Below are 21,930 nucleotides of genomic sequence, written 5' to 3'. Positions count from 1 at the left end.
AATAACAGACGTGGATTCTTTACTGTAAGAGCAGTGAGACTATGGAACTCTCTGCCGTATGATGTTGTAATGAGTGATTCATTACTTAAATTTAAGAGGGGACTGGATACCTTTCTGGAAAAGTATAATGTTACAGGGTACATACACTAGATTCCTTGATAGGGCGTTGATCCAGGGAACTAGTCTGATTGCAGTATGTGGAGTCGGGAAGGAATTTTTTTCCCCAATGTGGAGCTTACTATTTGCCACATGGGTTTTTTTTGCTTTCCTCTGGATCAACATGTTAGGGCATGTTAGGTTAGGTTATGGGTTGAACTAGATGGACTTAAAGTCTTCCTTCAACCTTAATAACTATGTTACTATGTAGCCGATGATGCTGGTTTGCAAGGACCAGATGTTAACCAGTTTATGAAAGGAGACAACCAATACTTAACCCCTTTCTGACATCTGACGTACTATCCCGTCGAGGTGAGGTGGGCCCGTATGACCACCGACGGGATAGTACGTCATAGCGATCGGCCGCGCTCACGGGGAAAGCGCGGCCGATCGCGGCTGTGTGTTAGCTGCCTATCGCAGCTGACATCTGGCACAACGTGCCAGGAGCGGTCACAAACCGCTCCCGGCACATTAACCCCCGGCACACCGCGATCAAACATGATCGCGGTGTGCCGGCAGTACAGGGAAGCATCGCGCAGGGAGGGGGCTCCCTGCATGCTTCCCTGAGACCCCCGGAGCCCCCCGAAGGTCTCTTACCTCCTTCCTCGCTGCAGGCCCCAGATCCAAAATGGCCGCGGCATCCGGGTCCTGCAGGGAGGGAGGTGGCTTCACAGCGCCTGCTCAGAGCAGGCACTGTGAAGCCTGGAGCTGTGCATGTCAGATCGCTGATCTGACACAGTGCACAGCAAAGTGTCAGATCAGCGATCTTACACTATAACATGATGCCCCCCGGGCAATGTTATAGTGTAAAAAAAAAAAATTTCACATGTGTAAAAAAAATTCCCCAAAAAATTCCCCCCCCCCAAAAAAAATATTGTTCCTATAAATACATTTCTTTATCTAAATAAAAAAATAAATAAATAAAAGTACACATATTTAGTATCGCCACGTCCGTAACGACCCCACCTATAAAACTGTCCTGCTAGTTAACCCCTTCAGTGAACGCAGTAAAAAAAAAAAAACGAGGCAAAAAACAACGCTTTATTATCATACCGCCAAACAAAAAGTGGAATAACACGCGATCAAAAAGACAGATATAAATAAACATGGTACCGCTGAAAACGTCATCTTGTCCCGCAAAAAAAGAGCCGCCATACAGCATCATCATCGAAAAAATAAAAAAGTTATAGTCCTCAGAATAAAGCGATGCAAAAATAATTATTTTTTCTATAAAATAGTTTTTATCATATAAAAGCGCCAAAACATAAAAAAATGATATAAATGAGGTATCGCTGTAATCGTACTGACCCGAAGAATAAAACTGCTTTATCCATTTTACCAAACGCGGAACAGTATAAAAGCCTCCCCCAAAAGAGGTTTTTGGTCATTCTGCCTCACAAACATTGGAATAAAAAGCGATCAAAAATTTTCACGTGTCTGAAAATGTTACCAATAAAAACGTCAACTCGTCCCGCAAAAAAACAAGACCTCACATGACTCTGTGGACCAAAATATGGAAAAATTATAGCTCTCAAAATGTGGTAACGCAAAAAATATTTTTTGCAATAAAAAGCGTCTGTCAGTGTTTGACAGCTGCCAATCATAAAAATCTGCAAAAAACCCGCTATAAAAGTAAATCAAAACCCCCTTCATCACCCCCTTAGTTAGGGAAAAATTAAAAAATTTAAAAAAATGTATTTATTTCCATTTTCCCATTAGGGTTAGGGCTAGGGTTAGGGTTAGGGCTAGGGTTAGGGCTGGGGCTAGGGTTAGGGCTACAGTTAGGGTTAGGGTTTGGATTACATTTATGGTTGGGAATAGGGTTGGGATTAAGGTTAGGGGTGTGTCAGGGTTAGGGGTGTGTTTAGGGTTACCGTTGAGATTAGGGTTAGGGGTGTGTTTGGATTAGGGTTTCAGTTATAATTGGGGGGTTTCCACCATTTAGGCACATCAGGGGCTCTCCAAACGTGACATGGCGTCCGATCTCAATTCCAGCTAATTCTGCGTTGAAAAAGTAAAACAGTGCTCCTTCCCTTCCGAGCTCTCCCGTGTGCCCAAACAGGGGTTTACCCCAACATATGGGGTATCAGCATACTCAGTACACATTGGACAACAACTATTGGGGTCCAATTTCTCCTCTTACTCTCGTGAAAATACAAAACTGGGGGCTAAAAAATAATTTTGGGGGGAAATTTTTATTTTTCTATTTTAACGGCTCTGCGTTATAAACTGTAGTGAAACACTTGGGGGCTCAATGTTCTCACAACACATCTAGATAAGTTCCTTGGGGGGTCTAGTTTCCAATATGGGGTCACTTGTGGGGGGTTTCTACTGTTTAGGTACATTAGGGGCTCTGCAAACGCAATGTGACGCCTACAGACCATTTCATCTAAGTCTGCATTCCAAATGGCGCTCCTTCCCTTCCGAGCCCTCCCATGCGCCCAAACGGTGATTTCCCCCCACATATGGGGTATCAGCGCACTCAGGACAAATTGGACAACAAATTGTGGGGTCGAATTTCTCCTGTTACCCTCGGGAAAATACAAAACTGGGGACTAAAAAATAATTTTGGGGGGACATTTTTTTTTTCACAGCTCTGTGTTATAAACTGTAGTGAAACACTTGGGGGTTCAAAGTTCTCACAACACATCTAGATAAGTTCCTTGGGGGGTCTAGTTTCCAATATGGGGTCACTTGTGAGGGGTTTCTACTGTTTAGGTACATTAGGGGCTCTGCAAATGCAAGGTGACGCCTGCAGACCAATCCATCTAAGTCTGCATTCCAAATGATGCTCCTTCCCTTCCGAGCTCTGCCACGTGCTCAAACAGTGGTTCCTCCCCACATATTGGGTATCAGCGTACTCAGGACAAATTGGACAACAATATTTAGGGTCCAATGTCTCCTGTTACCCTTGGGAAAATACAAAACTGGGGGCTAAAAAATAATTTTTGTGGAAAAAAAAATATTTATTTGCACGGCTCTGCGTTATAAACTGTAGTGAAACACTTGGGGGTTCAAAGCTCTCACAACACATCTACATAAGTTCCTTAGGGGGTCTTCTGCCCCTGTGTTGCGTCAACCGGATGTTTCTCTTCCTTTTCAGGTTGAGGTCGACGCTTCTGAGATTGGGGCAGGGGCCGTTTTGTCTCAGAGGGAGTCTGATGGTTCTTTGATGAAACCGTGTGCCTTTTTTTCCAGAAAGTTTTTGCCTGCGGAACGCAATTATGATGTCGGCAATCGGGAGTTGTTGGTTATGAAGTGGGCGTTTGAGGAGTGGCGACATTGGCTTGAGGGAGCTAAACACCGTGTTGTGGTCCTGACCGATCATAAGAATCTGATTTACCTCGAGTCGGCCAAGCGGTCCCTGTTTTTCTCCCGTTTTGATTTTGTGGTCTCGTATCTTCCGGGATCTAAGAATGTTAAGGCTGATGCCCTCTCTAGGAGTTTTTCGCCTGATTCTCCTGCAGTCCTGGAGCCGGTTGGCATTCTTAAGGAGGGGGTGATTCTTTCTGCTATCTCCCCTGATTTGCGGCGGGTGCTTCAGGAATTTCAGGCTGATAGGCCTGACTGCTGTCCAGTGGGGAAGCTGTTTGTTCCTGATAGATGGACAAGTAAGGTAATTTCTGAGGTTCATTGTTCAGTGTTGGCTGGTCATCCTGGGATTTTTGGTACCAGAGATTTGGTTGCTAGGTCCTTTTGGTGGCCTGCCTTGTCTCGCGATGTGCGTGCTTTTGTGCAGTCCTGTGGGACTTGTGCCCGGGCCAAGCCTTGCTGTTCCCGCGCTAGTGGGTTGCTTTTGCCTTTGCCGGTCCCTGAGAGGCCCTGGACGCATATTTCCATGGATTTTATTTCGGATCTTCCTGTTTCCCAGAAGATGTCTGTTATCTGGGTTGTTTGTGACCGGTTCTCTAAAATGGTCCATCTGGTACCTTTGCCTAAGTTGCCTTCCTCCTCAGATCTGGTTCCGTTGTTTTTTCAGCATGTGGTTCGTTTGCATGGCATTCCGGAGAATATTGTGTCTGACAGAGGTTCTCAGTTTGTCTCTAGATTTTGGCGGGCCTTTTGTGCTAGGATGGGCATTGATTTGTCTTTTTCTTCGGCGTTTCATCCTCAGACTAATGGCCAAACTGAGCGAACTAATCAGACCTTGGAGACCTATTTGAGATGCTTTGTGTCTGCTGATCAGGATGATTGGGTGTCTTTCTTGCCGTTGGCCGAGTTTGCCCTTAATAATCGGGCTAGTTCGGCTACTTTGGTTTCACCTTTCTTTTGTAATTTTGGTTTTCATCCTCGTTTTTCTTCTGGGCAGGTTGAGCCTTCTGATTGTCCTGGTGTTAATTCTGTGGTGGACAGGCTGCAGCAGATTTGGACTCATGTGGTGGACAATTTGACGTTGTCTCAGGAAAGGGCTCAACCTTTTGCTAACCGCCGTCGGCGTGTTGGGCCCCAGCTTCGTGTGGGGGATTTGGTTTGGTTGTCTTCTCGTCATGTTCCTATGAAGGTTTCTTCTCCTAAGTTTAAGCCTCGGTTTATTGGTCCTTATAAAATTTCTGAAATTATTAATCTGGTGTCTTTTCGTTTGGCTCTTCCTGCCTCTTTTGCCATTCATGATGTTTTCCATAGATCTTTGTTGCAGAGATATGTGGTGCCCGTTGTTCCCTCGGTTGACCCTCCTGCCCCGGTGTTGCTTGAGGGAGAGTTGGAATATGAGGTTGAGAAGATTTTGGATTCTCATTTTTCGAGGCGGAGGCTTCAGTATCTTGTCAAGTGGAAGGGTTATGGCCAGGAGGATAATTCTTGGGTTGTTGCCTCCGATGTCCATGCTACCGATTTGGTTCGTGCTTTTCACTTGGCTCGTCCTGATCGGCCTGGGGGCTCTGGTGAGGGTTCGATGACCCCTCCTCAAGGGGGGGTACTGTTGTGAATTCCGCTCTTGGGCTCCCTCCGGTGGTTGTAAGTGGCACTTTTGTGAGTTCTGCTCTTGGGCTCCCTCTTGTGGTTTCTAGTGGTATGGCTGCTCCTTGGAGTTAGCTGTCATCAGCTGCCTCCACTTATCGTCTCTTCTGCTCCGCTATTTAAGTCTGGCTCTTTCTTAAGCCTGTGCCACTTGTCAATGTTTCCTGGCTGGATTCACATCTCTGCTTGGATTCTCCTGGTTTCCTGACCAGTTCTGCAAAGATAAGTTCTGGCTTTGCTCATTTCAGTCCACATGTTGTGGGCTTATTGTTCTGTGCATTCTATATTTGTCCAGCTTGTCAGTATGGATTATTTCTGTTAGCTGGAAGCTCTGGGAAGCAGATTTACCCTCCACACCTTTAGTCAGGTGTGGAGATTTTGTAAACTCTGTGTGGATTGTTTTGTAGTTTTTATACTGACCGCACAGTATCCTTTCCTGTCCTATCTATCAAGCTAGACTGGCCTCCTATGCTAAAATCTGATTTCATTTCTGCGTATGTTATTTTCCCCTCCTCTCACCGTCAATATTTGTGGGGGGCTATCTTTCCTTTGGGGATTTTCTCTGAGGCAAGATAGGTTTCCTGTTTCCATCTTTAGGGGAAGTTAGATCTTAGGCTGTGCCGATGGGTCTAGGGAGCGTCAGGTACCCCCCACGGCTATTTTTAGTTGCGCTGCTAGGTTCAGGGTTTGCAGTCAGTACAGATACCACCTCCTTCAGAGCTTGTCTCATGTTGTTCCTAAACCACCAGATCATAACAGTCTACTTTCCAAAATGGTGTCACTTGTGGGGGGTTTCTACTGTTTAGGTACATAAGGGGCTCTGCAAACTCAATGTGATGCCTGCAGACCATTCCATCTATGAGCCCTCCCATGCGCCCAAACGGTGGTTCCCCCCCCATATGGGGTATCAGCGCACTCAGGACAAATTGGACAACAACTTTTGGGGTCCAATTTCTCCTGTTACCCTCGGGAAAATACAAAACTGGGGGCTAAACATAATTTTTGTGGAAAAAAATTTTTGTTTTATTTTTACGGCTCTGCATTATAAACTTCTGTGAAGCCCTTGGTGGGTCAAAGTGCTCACAACACATCTAGATGAGTTCCATAGGGGGTGTACTTTCCAAAATGGTGTCACTTGTGGGGGGTTTCAATGTTTTGGCACATCAGTGGCTCTCCAAATGCAACATGGCGTCCCATCTCAATTCCTGTCAATTTTGCATTGAAAAGTCAAACGGCGCTCCTTCCCTTCCGAGCTCTCCCATGTGCCCAAACAGTGGTTTACCCCCACATATGGGGTATCAGCATACTCAGGACAAATTGTACAACAACTTTTGGGGTCCAATTTATTCTCTTACTCTTGGGAAAATAAAAAATTGGGGCAAAAAGATAATTTTTGTGAAAAAATATGATTTTTTATTTTTACGGTTCTGCATTATAAACTTCTGTAAAGCACTTGGTAGGTCAAAGTGGTCAACACACCTCTAGAGAAGTTGCTTAGGGGTTCTACTTTCCAAAATGGTGTCACTTGTGGGGGGTTTCAATGTTTAGGCACATCAGGGGCTCTCCAAACGCAACATGGCGTCCCATCTCGATTCCAGTCAATTTTGCATTGAAAAGTCAAATGGCGCTCCTTCGCTTCCGAGCTCTGTCATGCGCCCAAACAGTGGTTTACCCCCACATATGGGGTATCGGCATACTCAGGACAAATTGTACAACAACTTTTGGCTTCCTTCTCCTGTTACCTTTGGTAAAATAAAACAAATTGGAGCTGAAGTAAATTTTTTGTGAAGTTAAATGTTCATTTTTATTTAAACATTCCAAAAATTCCTGTGAAACACCTGAAGGGTTAATAAACTTCTTGAATGTGGTTTTGAGAACCTTGAGGGGTGCAGTTTTTAGAATGGTGTCACACTTGGGTATTTTCTATCATATAGACCCCTCAAAATGACTTCAAAGGAGATGTGGTCCCTAAAAAAAATGGTGTTGTAAAAATGAGAAATTGCTGGTCAACTTTTAACCCTTATAACTCCCTAACAAGAAAAATTTGGGTTCCAAAATTGTGCTGATGTAAAGTAGACATGTGGGAAATGTTACTTATTAAGTATTTTGTGTGACATATCTCTGTGATTTAATTGCATAAAAATTTAAAGTTGGGAAATTGTGAAATTTTCAAAATTTTCACCAAATTTCCATTTTTTTCTCAAATAAACGCAGGTAATATCAAAGAAATTTTACCACTATCATGAAGTACAATATGTCACGAGAAAACAGTATCAGAATCAATGGGATCCGTTGAAGCGTTCCAGAGTTATAACCTCATAAAGGGACAGTGGTCAGAATTGTAAAAATTGGCCTGGTCATTAACGTGCAAACCACCCTTGGGGGTAAAGGGGTTAAACAAAGGTTTACTAAACAGCCATTGTGTGGAAGCTATGCACACAAGATACAGAGCATTGTAATACACAGTCTCATTACTTCCTGACACAATCCTGCCTCCATTGGACTCATTTCCTTCACCACCACCCAGCTTCACACCACAGTACATTCCGTGAAAATAATTTCATCTTCTTGCGGATCCGCATCTCAATCTCCTCATAGAGGCGAGGGTTTGCCAATATGGTCGGACTCAGCTTCAAGCTCTCTGATGCTTAGGTAACTCACTTTCTATCCCGTCCTGGCCTTCTACCTTTAAGAGCTGTAAGCTACTCGTGACCTTGCTGCTAGGCGTACCTTCTCCAGACCCTTCTCACTTGGTCACTCTGCTCTCTGGTCAGTCCTCTGAGCTGCCACTGTCCTTCCCTCTGCATCTCTGTAACTCTCTCTGTCTCGGTCTGTTCCTCAGGACCACGATATCTCTGTCCCCATCTCGTTTCTCTCCTGCCACAGAACACCCACTGCATGCGGCCTTGATGAGCACTCAGACTGAGTCCCTACCAGGATGTCCTCTCTAATCCTGCTACATAGTCCCTCTCTGGACTTGTCCCAGCTCTTAAAGGGAATCTGTCGGCAGGTTTTCGCTGCTTCATCTGATAGCATCCTGGTGTAGGCAAAGAGAAGCTGAATTCAACAATGTATTACTTAGTTCACTGGGTGCAGCCATTCTGACACAATCAGAGCTTTTACATTAAAAGAATGAAGCAGAGCTGAGAAATCTAGCCCCGCCCACACCAGGCTCTCTGTGTTCAAAGTCCATAGACATTGAGGTGCTTACTTGCCGGACTAATACGGCAATGTTAATTTCTTAGGCTATGTTTACATTATCGTTCGGGGGTTTTGCGCAGGGCTGCGTAAATCCTCCGTTAAGCCCCGCTTACTTCTGCATGCGTCCTGCGTACCTATTTTTAACATTGGGTACGCAGGACATGCGGATGTATTATTTTGACGCGCCTGCTGACAGCACAGGAACACAACAAGTTGCATTTTGTGTGGACAGCGGGCGCATCAAAACGACGCATCCGCATGTCCTGCGTACCCAATGTTAAAGATAGGTACGCAGGATGCATGCAGAAGTGTGCAGAAGTAGGCGGGGCTTAACGGAGGACGTACACAGCCCTCTGCAAAGCCCCTGAACGCTAATGTGAACCCGACCTTAGTGATAAATCTTTTAGAGTTAGCAAACAGCAAGCACTTTGACAAGTGACACATCCCTGAATTCTGTGTTGCAGCCTCTATTTCCTGCTGTCTTCAGATTACACAGCAAAACCAGCTGACAGATTCCATTTTACTGTGTCTTACCCTACTCTCTGTCTGTTGCTGGGCAGAACTCGGCTTGCTAACAGTACAGTGTAAAAACATTACAATACATCACACCACAATCCACACTACACATCACCCTCACTATAACGCATGACGTTATGACGTTGTACACAGCACTGATGTCTTCAAGTAGGAACAGGGCAATATGTCTATCTCCTTACAACATCTTAGGCATTGACCTCTAGTCCTTAATTCAGTGGCCTCGCCCCCCAGTGTATAACATCTGGCCCCTTGCCCTTTAGTATAACATCTGGCCCTTTAGTATAACATCCGGCCCCTTGCCCTTTAGTATAACATCCGACCCCTTGCCCTTTAGTATAACATCCGTCCCCTTGCCCTTTAGTATAACATCCGGCCCCTTGCCCTTTAGTATAACATCCGGCCCCTTGCCCTTTAGTATAACATCTGGCCCTTTAGTATAACATCCGGCCCCTTGCCCTTTAGTATAACATCCGACCCCTTGCCCTTTAGTATAACATCCGGCCCCTTGCCCTTTAGTATAACATCCGTCCCCTTGCCCTTTAGTATAACATCCGGCCTCTTGCCCTTTAGTATAACATCCGGCCCCTTGCCCTTTAGTGTAACATCCGGCCTCTTGCCCTTTAGTATAACATCCGGCCCCTTGCCCTTTAGTATAACATCCGGCCCCTTGCCCTTTAGTATAATATCCAGCCTCTTGCCCTTTAGTATAACATCCGGCCACTTGCCCTTTAGTGTAACATCCGGCCTCTTGCCCTTTAGTATAACATCCGGCCTTTTGCCCTTTAGTATAACATCCGGCCCCTTGCCCTTTAGTGTAACATACGGCCTCTCGCCATGTTGTATAACATCCGTCCCCTTGCCCTTTAGTACAACATCCGTCCCCTTGCCCTTTAGTATAACATCCGTCCTCTTGCCCTTTAGTATAACATCCAGCCCCTTGCCCTTTAGGGTAACATCCGGCCTCTTGCCCTTTAGTATAACATCCGGCCCCTTGCCCTGTTGTATAACATCCGGCACCTTGCCCTGTTGTATAACATACGGCCTCTCGCCATGTTGTATAACATCCGGGCCCTTGCCCTTTAGTATAACATCCGGCCCCTTGCCCTTTAGTATAACATCTGTCCCCTTGCCCTTTAGTATAACATCCGGCCTCTTGCCCTTTAGTATAACATCCGACCCCTTGCCCTTTAGTATAACATCCGTCCCCTTGCCCTTTAGTATAACATCCGGCCCCTTGCCCTGTTGTATAACATCCGGCCCCTTGCCCTGTTGTATAACATCCAGCCCCTTGCCCTGTTGTATAACATCCTGCCCCTTGCCCTTTAGTATAACATCCGGCCCCTTGCCCTTTAGTATAACATCCGGCCCCTCACCCTTTAGTATAACATACGGCCTCTCACCATGTTGTCTGCCTTTACTACCCTATGACAGACCGGCCGGTGGTAAAGAGCTCACTAACACCAGCGCAGTCCTGTAATAGAAGCACTGAGGTAACAAGTCTGTTCATGACATTTCTTCATCCCCGGTGAGTGATATTATTGAAAAGTGGAAGGAACCACAGCAACTCAGCCATGAAGTGGAGACCCCATAACGTTACAGAGTGGGGTCCCTGAGTGCTGAGGAGCAGAGGGCAGAAAAGTCACCACCGCTCTGCTGACCCCATAACTGCAGAGTCCAGACCTCCTCTGGTGTAACATCAGCACTAACACTGTGCCCCTGCTGGGAGTTTTACGGCTGAGCAGCTGCATGCAGCCGTACATCACCAAGCACAATGCCGAGCTTCGGATGGAGTGGTGAAAGGTCGTCATTGGACTCTGGAGGAGACGTGTTCTGTGCAGTGACCGATCACACCTCTGTATCTGACATCTGATGGAAGAGTCTGGGTTTGGGGATTCCAGGAGAACATTGCCCCCTGACTGCATTGTGCACGTGGTACAGATGATGGAGGATAATACTATCTGCCTGTTATCAGGGGTCGGCCTCAGATCCTTAGTTTCAGTGAAGAGACCTCTTTATTCTCCACCATACAAGACATTGTAGACAACTGTAGCTTTGAGCTTTGTGGGGGCAGTTTGCAGAAGACCCTTTTTGTTCCCTATGACTGTGCCCAGTACACAAGGTTCATACAGACATGGAGGGGGAGTTTGATGGAAGAACATGACCGGCCGCCCAGAACCCGGACCTCAAACCCATCAACACCTTTGTAATGAACTAGACGAGAGATTGTGAGCCCAACATCAGGGTCTGACCTCACAGATGAAGGGGCAAAAATTCCCACAGATGCGTCCAATATCTTGCAGAAAATCTTTGCAGCACAGGGGGGTCCGTTATATCTGCAGAGGGGCCGACTCCATATTAATGTCTGCGGATGTAGAATGGGAGGTGAGAAAAGCTCCTGGAGTGGAATATGGAGGGGCCCAATACTTTATTCATATAGTCTGTTTATCTGTCTATTATCTATGTATCTTTTATCTATTATCTGTCTATATTATCTATCTATCTATCATCTATCTATTATATATCTATCTATTATCTATCTATTATCTATTATCTATCTATTATCTATCTATTATCTAATATCTATCTATCTATTATCTAATATCTATCTATCTATCTATTATGTTTCTATTATCTGTCTATATTATCTATCTATCTATCTCTTTATTATCTATCTATCTATCTCTCTATTATCTATCATCTATCTATTATCTATCTATTATTATTATTATTATTATACATTTTTATAGCGCCATTTGTTCCATGGCGCTTTACATGTGAATACGGGGCAAATATAGACAAATACATTAAACATGAGCAGATAACAAGGCACACGAGTACATAAGGAGGGAGGACCCTGCCCGCGAGGGCTCACAGTCTGCAGGGGGTGGGTGAGGATACACTAGGAGAGGGAAGAGCTGGCTGTGCGGCTGTTCAGTAGGTTGAGGATCACTGCAGGCTGTAGGCTTGTCGGAAGAGATGAGTCTTCAGGTTCTTTTTGAAGGTTTCTATGGTAGGCGCAAGTCTGATGTGTTGGGGTAGAGAGTTCCAGAGTATGGGGGAAGCACGGGAGAAGTCTTGGATGCGGTTATGGGAAGAAGAGATGAGAGGGGAGTAGAGAAGGAGGTCTTGGGAGGACCGGAGGTCGCGTGTAGGTAGGTACCGGGAGACCATGTCACAGATGTATGGAGGAGACAGGTTGTGGATGGCTTTGTATGTCAGTGTGAGGGTTTTGAACTGGAGTCTCTGGGCGATAGGAAGCCAGTGAAGGGCTTGACACAGGGGAGAGGCTGGGGAATAGCGGGGGGACAGGTGGATTAGTCGGGCAGCAGAGTGTAGGATGGATTGGAGTGGTGCCAGAGTGCTAGAGGGGAGTCCAGAGAGTAGGAGGTTGCAGTAGTCGAGGCGGGAGATGATAAGGGCATGCACTAGCGTTTTTGCAGTGTTGCGGTCAAGGAAAGCACGGATCCGGGAAATATTTTTGAGTTTGAGACGACAGGAGGAGGCAAGGGCTTGGATATGTGGCTTGAAAGAGAGGGCAGAGTCGAGGATCACCCCGAGGCACCGGGCGTGTGGGACTGGGGATAGTGAGCAGCCATTGACATTGATGGATAGGTCTGGTGGAGGGGTAGAGTGAGATGGGGGAAAGATGATGAATTCTGTTTTGTCCATGTTCAGTTGTAGAAAGCGAGCAGAAAAGAAGGCTGAAATGGCAGACAGACAGTGCGGGATTTTGGTAAGCAAGGAGGAGAGGTCAGGTCCGGAGAGGTAGATCTGCGTGTCGTCAGCGTAGAGATGGTACTGCATACCGTGGGATTCTATGAGCTGTCCCAGGCCGAAAGTGTAGATGGAGAAGAGTAGGGGTCCTAGAACAGAGCCTTGAGGAACACCGACTGACAAGGGGCGAAGTGAGGAGGTGGTGTGGGGGAGGGAGACACTGAATGTTCGGTCTGTCAGATATGACGAGATCCAGGAAAGGGCCAAGTCTGTGATGCCAAGGGATGAGAGGATTTGTAGCAAAAGGGAGTGGTCTACAGTGTCAAAGGCAGAAGACAAGTCCAGGAGAAGGAGGACAGAGTAGTGTCGCTTGCTCCTGGCAGTTAGTAGGTCATTGGTGACTTTAGTTAGGGCAGTTTCAGTTGAGTGATGGGAACGGAAGCCTGATTGTAACCGATCAAAGAGGGAGCAGGAGGAGAAGTGGGAGGACAGTTCAAGATGGACGTGTTGCTCCAGCAATTTGGAGGCATAAGGGAGAAGAGATATCGGGCGATAGCTAGACACAGAGGATGGGTCGAGGGAGGGCTTTTTGAGGATGGGTGTGATCTTGGCATGCTTGAAGGATGAGGGAAAGACACCTGTTGTGAGTGAGAGGTTGAAGAGGTGCGTTAGGGTTGGGATGAAGACCGTGGAAAGGTTAGGGATGAGGTGGGATGGGAGCGGGTCAAGCGTGCAGGTGGTGAGGTGTGATCTTGACAGGAGGGTGGAGAGCTGATCTTCTGTCTCTATCTATTATCTATACTCTATCTATTATCTATCTATTATCTATCATCTATCTATCTATTATATATCTATCTATCTATCTGTTATCTATCTAGTATCTATCTATCTATCTCTCTATTATCTATCATCTATCTATTATCTATCTATCTATCTCTCTATTATCTATCATCTATCTATTATCTATCTATCTATCATCTATCTATCTATTATCTATCTATTATCTAATATCTATCTATCTATGTATTATCTATATATTATCTATCTATCTATATGTCTATCTATCTATTATCTATACTCTATCTATCTATCTATTATCTATCTATCTATCTATCTATCATCTATCTATCTATTATCTATCTATTATCTAATATCTATCTATCTATGTATTATCTATATATTATCTATCTATCTGTCTATCTATCTATTATCTATACTCTATCTATCTATTATCTATCTATTATCTATACTCTATCTATCTATCTATTATCTATATATTATCTATCTATCTATCTATCTATCTATCTATCTATCTATCTATCTATCTATCTCTCTATTATCTATCATCTATCTATTATCTATCTATTATCTATATCTATCTATTATCTATATATTATCAATCTATTATCTATCTATCTATCTATCTATCTATCTATCTATCTATCTATCTATCTCTCTATTATCTATCATCTATCTATCTATCTATCTATCTATCTCTCTATTATCTATCATCTATCTATTATCTATCTATTATCTATCTATCTATCTATCTATCTATCTATCTATCTATCTATCTATGTATTATCTCTCTATCTATATGTCTATCTATCTATTATCTATCTATTATCTATACTCTATCTATTATCTATCTATCTATCTATTATCTATCTATCTATCTCATTTATATACATACAGTATGTGGGGTAATTAGTATGGCTGGACTATTCCCTCAGATAAATGATGCCGGGCAGGTTCAGTATTTATAACTACAGCGCCCAGAAGACGGTGCAAATTGATTAGATGTTTCTTTAAAGTGGGCTTCTAAATAAGTCAATTATGCCGCTGTGTCACCCACTCATTTATATCGCTTTTCTTTCAGCCATTATCTCTCTTCCCGATTGTTACCAAAGGAAAAAAAAAAGCATCTAAAAAAGCAATTTGTGAATAATAATTCATTTCAGCAAGCAATTAATCAATAGCTTCATTATCAGCGAGTGCTTCATTCATACCAGATCTCTCGATAGTAACTTTGTGCTCATGCCAAGGACATGGCTATTTATCTCTCTGATCGCAGCTCACAAAGAAAACATAGAAAAACGTCTGGAGATGTCTGATCAATAATAGGAAAGAGCTAATAATCAGATAAATACAGAACTGTGTAATTAAAGGGTTGTTTTAAGAAGAAAAAACCCCATCCATATGTTTAATTGGGACACATGGACATCATTGGGGATGGGGGAGGCTCTGCTTAGGACCATCCTCTATGTCCAAAAGAAAGAATAACTCCATAAGTATGGCTCCCGCCCTGGAGGACCTGACATTTCTGTAAGCTGCATGCATGGTCATTAATTTGAATAGACTTAGTGTAATGCTATTTACTATTAACTAATTTACATCTGTAAACCAAAAGAGATTATTAAGGGACTAGAACATTAGGTCAGCCTGGTAAGGGAGGAGTATACAGGGGGCCACACTATCTTGTGTTAAATGGTTTGGGTAAAAAGAAGTGTTCCCTAGGGACTCAGAATGGTGAAAAATTAATTGACCAGGAGGCTCCATGGTCTGTGCCAATGCGCAAAGTGAACACGTCACTATTCCATTAGCCGCAGTGGCTGCTGCAGCCTGTGATTGTCTGTGATTGGCTGCAGCCATCCGGTGGATGTTTTTCTGATAATGCTAGTCACCTGCCTGCTGCCGCCAATCACAAGCTACAACCGTCCTGAGGCTAATAGATCGGTGACATCTCCACATCTGGCAGAAGCAGCCTGCACTGGATCCAGGTGGACACGTATTTGGGGAACACTTTCTCTGACAACCCCTTCAACGCTCCCTGTTCTCCTAGGAATTATCCTGAAATCCCTTAAAGTCCCGGGTGAAGTCTTGCTTCGGGAATTACGTTTCTTTGAATTTTGCACTAAAAATTTGCCGTAATGTATGGTGAAAAATTAGTTAAAAATTGAGAAATATTTAGGATTGAGAGTCCTCCGTGGTTGATACCTTTTAATGGCTAACTGAAAAGATGGTAACAAATTGCAAGCTTTCGAGACTACACAGGTCCCTTCATCAGGCATAGAGTAAAGCAAAATCTAAAGGCTAGCACGGTACAAAGATATATACCTCTCCTGTGTTAAAAATTGAGGACATACTGTAGATTTTCTAATAAATGGCATGTCAATTCTGCCCAAACGTTTCCCCATTTGCTTGATGAGGTTTACACTACAATCTGCATCAAAATCTGCAAGTAATATATGAGGATTTGTTGATCTTCGCTTTGAAATTTACAGCATGTGAACTTAGCGTTAAGATCTATATACATTGTACATTATTAGTTATATACATTACATCCCTTGTCGTATACCTTGGGCGATTGTCTCTGACATATACCACTGTGGCACACATTATCAATGGGCCACAGGTTAAAAAAGCATACACTGCTCAGTATACGGTACATTTGTTTTGCAGGAAACATCAGAATGGCTGCATTATTTCACACAGCCCAAAAAAGCCAAACCAATGTATGCTAAGCTGACGGAGGCCAAAAGACACTCTGATGAATTGGAGGCCAAAACAACTGGAAGAGGAGTTCAAGTATGTATATCGCATATCTATATTCATACAGTGCATGACGTCTAGCTCTGTATAACCTGTTATGATTCGGTGACCTTGGAGCAGCATGAAAACGTTCACTGGAGTAAGTGTTAACTATACTGACCGCAAATCCTGATCTTAACACCGCAACTAGAAGTTGCCGTAGGATGTACCTAACAACCTAGACACCTCGTCACAGCCGGAGGACTAAATACCCCTATAGATGGAAATAGGAATACTATCTTGCCTCAGAGCAGAACCCCAAAGGATAGGCAGCCCCCCACAAATATTGGCTGTGAGTAGGAGAGGAAAAACACACACAGGCAGAAAAACAGGATTTAGCACAAGAGGCCACTTCTAGCTAAAATAGGAAAGGATAGGACAGAGTTCTGTGCAGTCAGTATTAAAACCCTTCCAAAAATATCCACAGCAGAAAATACAAAAATTCCTCCATCTAACTAAAGACGTGGAACGTATATCTGCAACTCCAGAGACTCCTACACTCAGAGCAGGAATACAATCAAAAAACAAGCACACAGCTTGTGTGCCATAGAAAATGAAACACACACTTATCTTTGCTGAATTGGCAGCTAAGCAGGAGAAGCCAGACAGTGATCCAACACTTCCCTAGAAACATTGACAACTGGAAAGGACTAATGAGTCCTGCAAACCTAAATACCCCAGTCAGAACTGCAATCAGCAGATACACCTGTCCAGGACTGCAGCCCAGAGACAACTGCATTACCACCTACAACCACCGGAGGGAGCCCAAAAGCAGAATTCACAACAATAACCCATCAATCACTCATCAGCCTCCTCACGTTTTTAGACTCAGGACATACTTTCTTTTAGGGTTGTGCATTGGACCCAATCTGAGTTGGCGCTTCCTTCGGAGTTGTAGGAAGTCACCCTGAGGTTGTAGGTAGTGAACGGTTGCAAGTCAGTAACTTCGCAAGATTCGTCCTTTCCAGAATACTTCATCTGTAAGTTTCCTTCACTGCAAAGTTCTCCAAAAGTCTGGGCCGATGGAGGACAGGCCATCTGCATGTGGACTTCATACCTACAGAAAAATATATATATATAAAAAAAATAATGTTAGGAGTTAGAGTGAATCGAGTCGCAGGACCCGGTCCATTGGCCACGTCATTAATCTGTGGCTGGTATGTGAGAGCCTTGTGAAATGCTTCTCTTGTCCCGACATTCACTGATCTTTTTTTGATTAGCCATCCTCCCGCGATGTGACATATGCATCATATTGCACTAATGCTGTCACGCCGGGCTGACTAATCAAGAGAACAGCCGCGGATGCTGTAAAATGGAAGGTGGTTCTCAGGTCTCCCATCCAGCGGCCACAGATTACGGGTGTGATCAATGGATTGGATCTTATGACTTAATTAACACCAACTCAATTAAGAACATTTCTAGTAAGGTCCGAACTAAGAGATCATGTTTCCTCCATACAGGATTTTCATCCATTTGTCCCTGAATGGAAATGTTGAGACAAAAAATAAACTAGAAGTGAAGTAAGTGATCTAAGAACCCCTTGTTCTTCACCAGTAACCCCTCCCAGGTAGTTTGGACAATCGGTGATCACAACCGAGTTACGATCCTCAGAGTAGTTACTGGTTTGATAATGAAAGCTGACGTTCAGGAGAATGTCAATTCTTGGTGACACTGTGCTTAATACCCTAGCACCTTGGTCCAAGAATATCACATTCCTTGTATTAAAGGGGTTGTCTAGGATTACATAGGCAAAGTTTGCTTCCAAGATATTGTTACTCTAGTCCATGGCTTGGTCTGTAATTACAGCTCTGCTCCATTCATTTGTTGATGAGCTGCAATATCGAACAGACTTTGGGCAAGGGTGCTGCTATTTTTGTAAACAAGTTTTAAGGTCGAACTTTAAATTAGCACCATTATAATATACCATATGTAACTGTTAGGCCTTGTGCACATGGCAGAATTATGTATACAAGAGCCTTTATGGCTACATAGAGTCCCTACAGTTCCATATTACGGTGTCATAAGGACTCAGTGTTACTATATTCATATAATCTGCAGCGTACAACATAGAAATCTTTGGCACAAAGATCCAAAATTGGACCCCACAGCTGATCAGACAACAACCCATCATGTCCGAAGAGAGTGATAAAGAGAGTGTCCCCGGTCATTCTAACCACTTAGATGTCATGGTCGCTGGTCAACACAGCATCTAAGGGGTTAAACTGCTGCCATTAGCGCCAGCTCCAGTTGCAGCAGTTACTGGCGGATGCGTGCTCTGTTAAAGGGACACTGTCACCTGAATTTGGAGGGAACAATCTTCAGCCATGGAGGCGGGGTTTTTGGGTGTTTGATTCACCCTTTCCTTACCCGCTGGCTGCATGCTGGCTGCAATATTGGATTGAAGTTCATTCTCTGTCCTCCGTAGTACATGCCTGCACAAGGTGCAATCTTGCCTTGCACAGGCGTGTACTATGGAGGACAGAGAATGAACTTCAATCCAATATTGCAGCCAGCATGCAGCCAGCGGGTAAGGAAAGGGTGAATCAAAAACCCCAAAACCCCGCCTCCATGGCTGAAGATTGTTCCCTCCAAATTCAGGTGACAGTGTCCCTTTAAAGAGATGCCACCTGCTGTGTATGGACGGGTCCAGTACATGAGTCCGCCATGTACAATTCCTCTAGACTTATAGGCGGATGTTGGGTGAAATGAGCAGATGCCGGGACACGGACAAACAACCACGGGCAGCTACCACCGTTTACCATGTGCTAAAAGCCCAGATACTTCACTGTATTAAAGAAATAGTCTCCCCTAGAAGTAATGCTGCCATGAGCAAATCACCTATAATGTGTCATGATGTCTCCAATATCCCACGAGACCATACAAAATTGGGTGTCCAAAGAGGCCCCATACACAGCTACGGTGGTTGGTTTTACAAGACCAATGCGCATGAAGTCCAAAGAGGTTGACAAAGTTTTTGTGTTCAAGCTTAAAGTTTTGGCAAAACTTCCTCCCCATCCATAGGTACAGATTGGACAATAATAGTTTTATAATAATCCTTTCACACATCCATCCAAGTCTTCATTCTGATGAAATCTTCCTTTAATTCCATAAGATAGTTTCTCCCGTATCATCCCAAGGTTATTCAATCGTGAAGATGCAACTTTTTTTTTCCATCTCCCTCCTTCAAGATTATGAAAAATGTTCCCGGTTCACCCTGTCTTAAAAATGTATAGATTCCTTCACGCATCCCAAAGAAGAACAGCATGATATGATTAAAACCACCCTGCCGGCCGCTTAATATATCACGCCTTTGACTGAAATATGACATTTAGTTAATTAATTATAAGATATTTCTAAATGTCACAGAAATTAGGCACTTACCTTTGAATAATGCCATTAGGTGACCCCGGCGCACTCCACCGCAGTGACACTGCCCTTGAAGTTTTGTGTGAAATGAGTGGAGGTCGCTGGTGGGAAGGTGAAGCCGAGAGAGTAGTCAGCCGGGCTACCGGACCTTTACTGCAACACGTCAGACATGTGCAAGCTTCAACCCCGATGGAGTAGTTGGTGAAGGGCTTCAAGCCATGAATGGTCTGCTGGGTGGATGTTCCTTCAGATATCTATGGAAATAGCAACAAGAGGCCAAGACTATGTGGTTTCTTTTGGATGCAGGACACGAGATGGTGTAAAATCCATCACTGCTGAATTTCTCCATGACCCCTATTTACTATCATTATTTGTGATCTGGCAGCTGGACATAGCGATATTATGCCACATGGCCACAAGTTGCATAAGGAGGCTAATATGGCATTGATAGCATTCCACTGGCTTATGGGATAAGTTTCCGATCAGTGACGCTTTGTGATATCAGTCGATCACTAGACAAAAATAGCAGCAGTGCTAGGAAATCGCCATGCACCTTAGACTCAGTTTGACCTTCTAAGAAGACCAAATAATTAGCTTATGTAGTCAATGGTCAGCCATGCTTTTTTGGTTAGCCATGGCCTATAAATTAGCAGATTACTGGGAGAGCAGGGCTAAAATGTGAGGATAGCCACTCCCTAACGCTGCTGAATCAATCGGTGAGGTCAACTTCCCATCTGGACATCATGGTCATATGTCATCAATGTCAACTCCACCATGTTCTTTTAAAAGACCTCCCCCAGGAGACAGATTTTCAATGTAATTTAGGCTGGCGTCATATGTCCAAGTCTCATGGTCAGACTGACCGCAAGTCTCCTCACCCGAACTCAACAGCCTCATAGGAATGTCGTGAATGAGGCTGTTGAGTTTGGGGCAGAAGACCTTCAAGTGGTCAGAAAATCAGAATCTGTACATGAACCGTAAAACCCAGATGTGGGTGACTGACTGAACAATAAAGGATATCTCGCGGATAATCTGTGCTCACCACAGTGTCTTCTCCCTTGGGATTCTGGTAGAACAGTTTGTAAAGGATAACTACACCGTTTGGCTTAATCGGAGGAAATATATCTGTAACTGCTACTGTGGAAGACACTTTGTGAAAACCGGGTGCTGGTAAGCCTTCAGGTGCAATGGGCCCAGTTCTACAACGAGACCAGGAGCTGGACGTTCTTCCTGCAGAATTCACAGCCCACACCTATAACAATGAAAGACACATATGGAATTATATGATGGTAGCACATATATCTCACTCTGAAAATCATGCTGCTTAATCTAGTGCCACCTAGTTTGTTTGGTAGTTCCTTAATGTTCTTCCTCTATCAGGGTGAAAAGATATATCTTTATACACTTTTTGTACTTTTATATTCTTATGCTGTGAAACAATAAGTTTTACCCTTTGCTTGCTGATGCAAATGTAACTGTATTTAAAATGGCTGCCAGTATTCACCTATGCCCTAGTTTCTGAGAAGCTAAGTATCGTTTCTGCTGAAGTCGAAACCTGAGATACGTGGAGAGAGGAGAATCCACCAGATGACGTCAGGACTAACCAGAAAGACCGGATACTAGACATATATTGCTTAAACCCCGCCTAACCCCGCCTATTGCATGCCTTCCCCTAATACTCTACATAATGCTGTGTATCAGGAAATAAAGTTCAGTTGCTGTGACCGTTGCTAATACTTGTAGAAGCACGAGCATGCACTGAGATTGAACCAGCTCTTTGTCTGACTCATTCTTACCCAGTACCAATGCTCATAGTCTAATTTGGGATGACTGGTGAATGAAGGGTATTGTCGTGACGACCCCGACACCTCCATGCTGCAGAATCTCCAACCACTTAGCCTGATTGACAGCTCTCCAGCGTCCTCCTAATGCTGCTGTTCAATCTGGTCCCATCTAGCTTGATTGCCAGTTCTATAGTGTTCCTCCTTCATGCTGCTGAATCTCCAGCTACCTTGCCTGATTATCAGCTTCCCAGTGACCGCCTTCCTGCTGCTGCTGAATCTCCTCCTATCTAGTGTGAACAATTGATCCTCAGTGTCCCTCCTCCCTGCTGAAATCTCACATTGCTCAGCACAATCTGCAGTTGTCAGCCAGAAGTTGAGCCTGGCTGATTGTTTTCAGTCTGTGCACACACAGAACTTGAGCCTTTTGTTAGAGGTATAAATGGAGTATAATTGCCAATATAAGTCTCTGATGGAAGGCTCTGATGTAGGCGACATTATGGGTAAAGGATGACCTCTCGCATTAAATTTTTTTGGGGGAGTGCAGTCTATGAAAATATTCAGTCTGCTGTACTTTGTTATACATTAGAAAAACATCATAATTGCAAAGACCACCCCAAAAATGCCT

General features: G+C 44.1%; 1 protein-coding gene across 1 annotated transcript in view; it reads right to left on the bottom strand.

Moving 5' to 3' along the window:
* USH2A (usherin) overlaps positions 1 to 21,930 on the bottom strand; it is an 824,795-nt gene that overhangs the window by 19,148 nt on the left and 783,717 nt on the right. The window contains exons 81-83 of the mRNA XM_069726496.1: positions 20,564 to 20,773; positions 19,537 to 19,775; positions 16,995 to 17,212 (exon numbers count right to left, since the gene is read on the bottom strand). Coding sequence (XP_069582597.1) covers positions 16,995 to 17,212; positions 19,537 to 19,775; positions 20,564 to 20,773 — 667 coding nt within the window. The remainder of the gene's footprint in view (positions 1 to 16,994; positions 17,213 to 19,536; positions 19,776 to 20,563; positions 20,774 to 21,930) is intronic.

This window comes from Ranitomeya imitator, chromosome 5 (genome assembly GCF_032444005.1).
Source record: "Ranitomeya imitator isolate aRanImi1 chromosome 5, aRanImi1.pri, whole genome shotgun sequence".
In the NCBI taxonomy this organism is placed as follows: domain Eukaryota; kingdom Metazoa; phylum Chordata; class Amphibia; order Anura; family Dendrobatidae; genus Ranitomeya; species Ranitomeya imitator.
The sequence above is the reverse complement of the archived record's forward strand: the minus strand, read 5'-3'. Positions and strand labels throughout refer to the sequence as shown.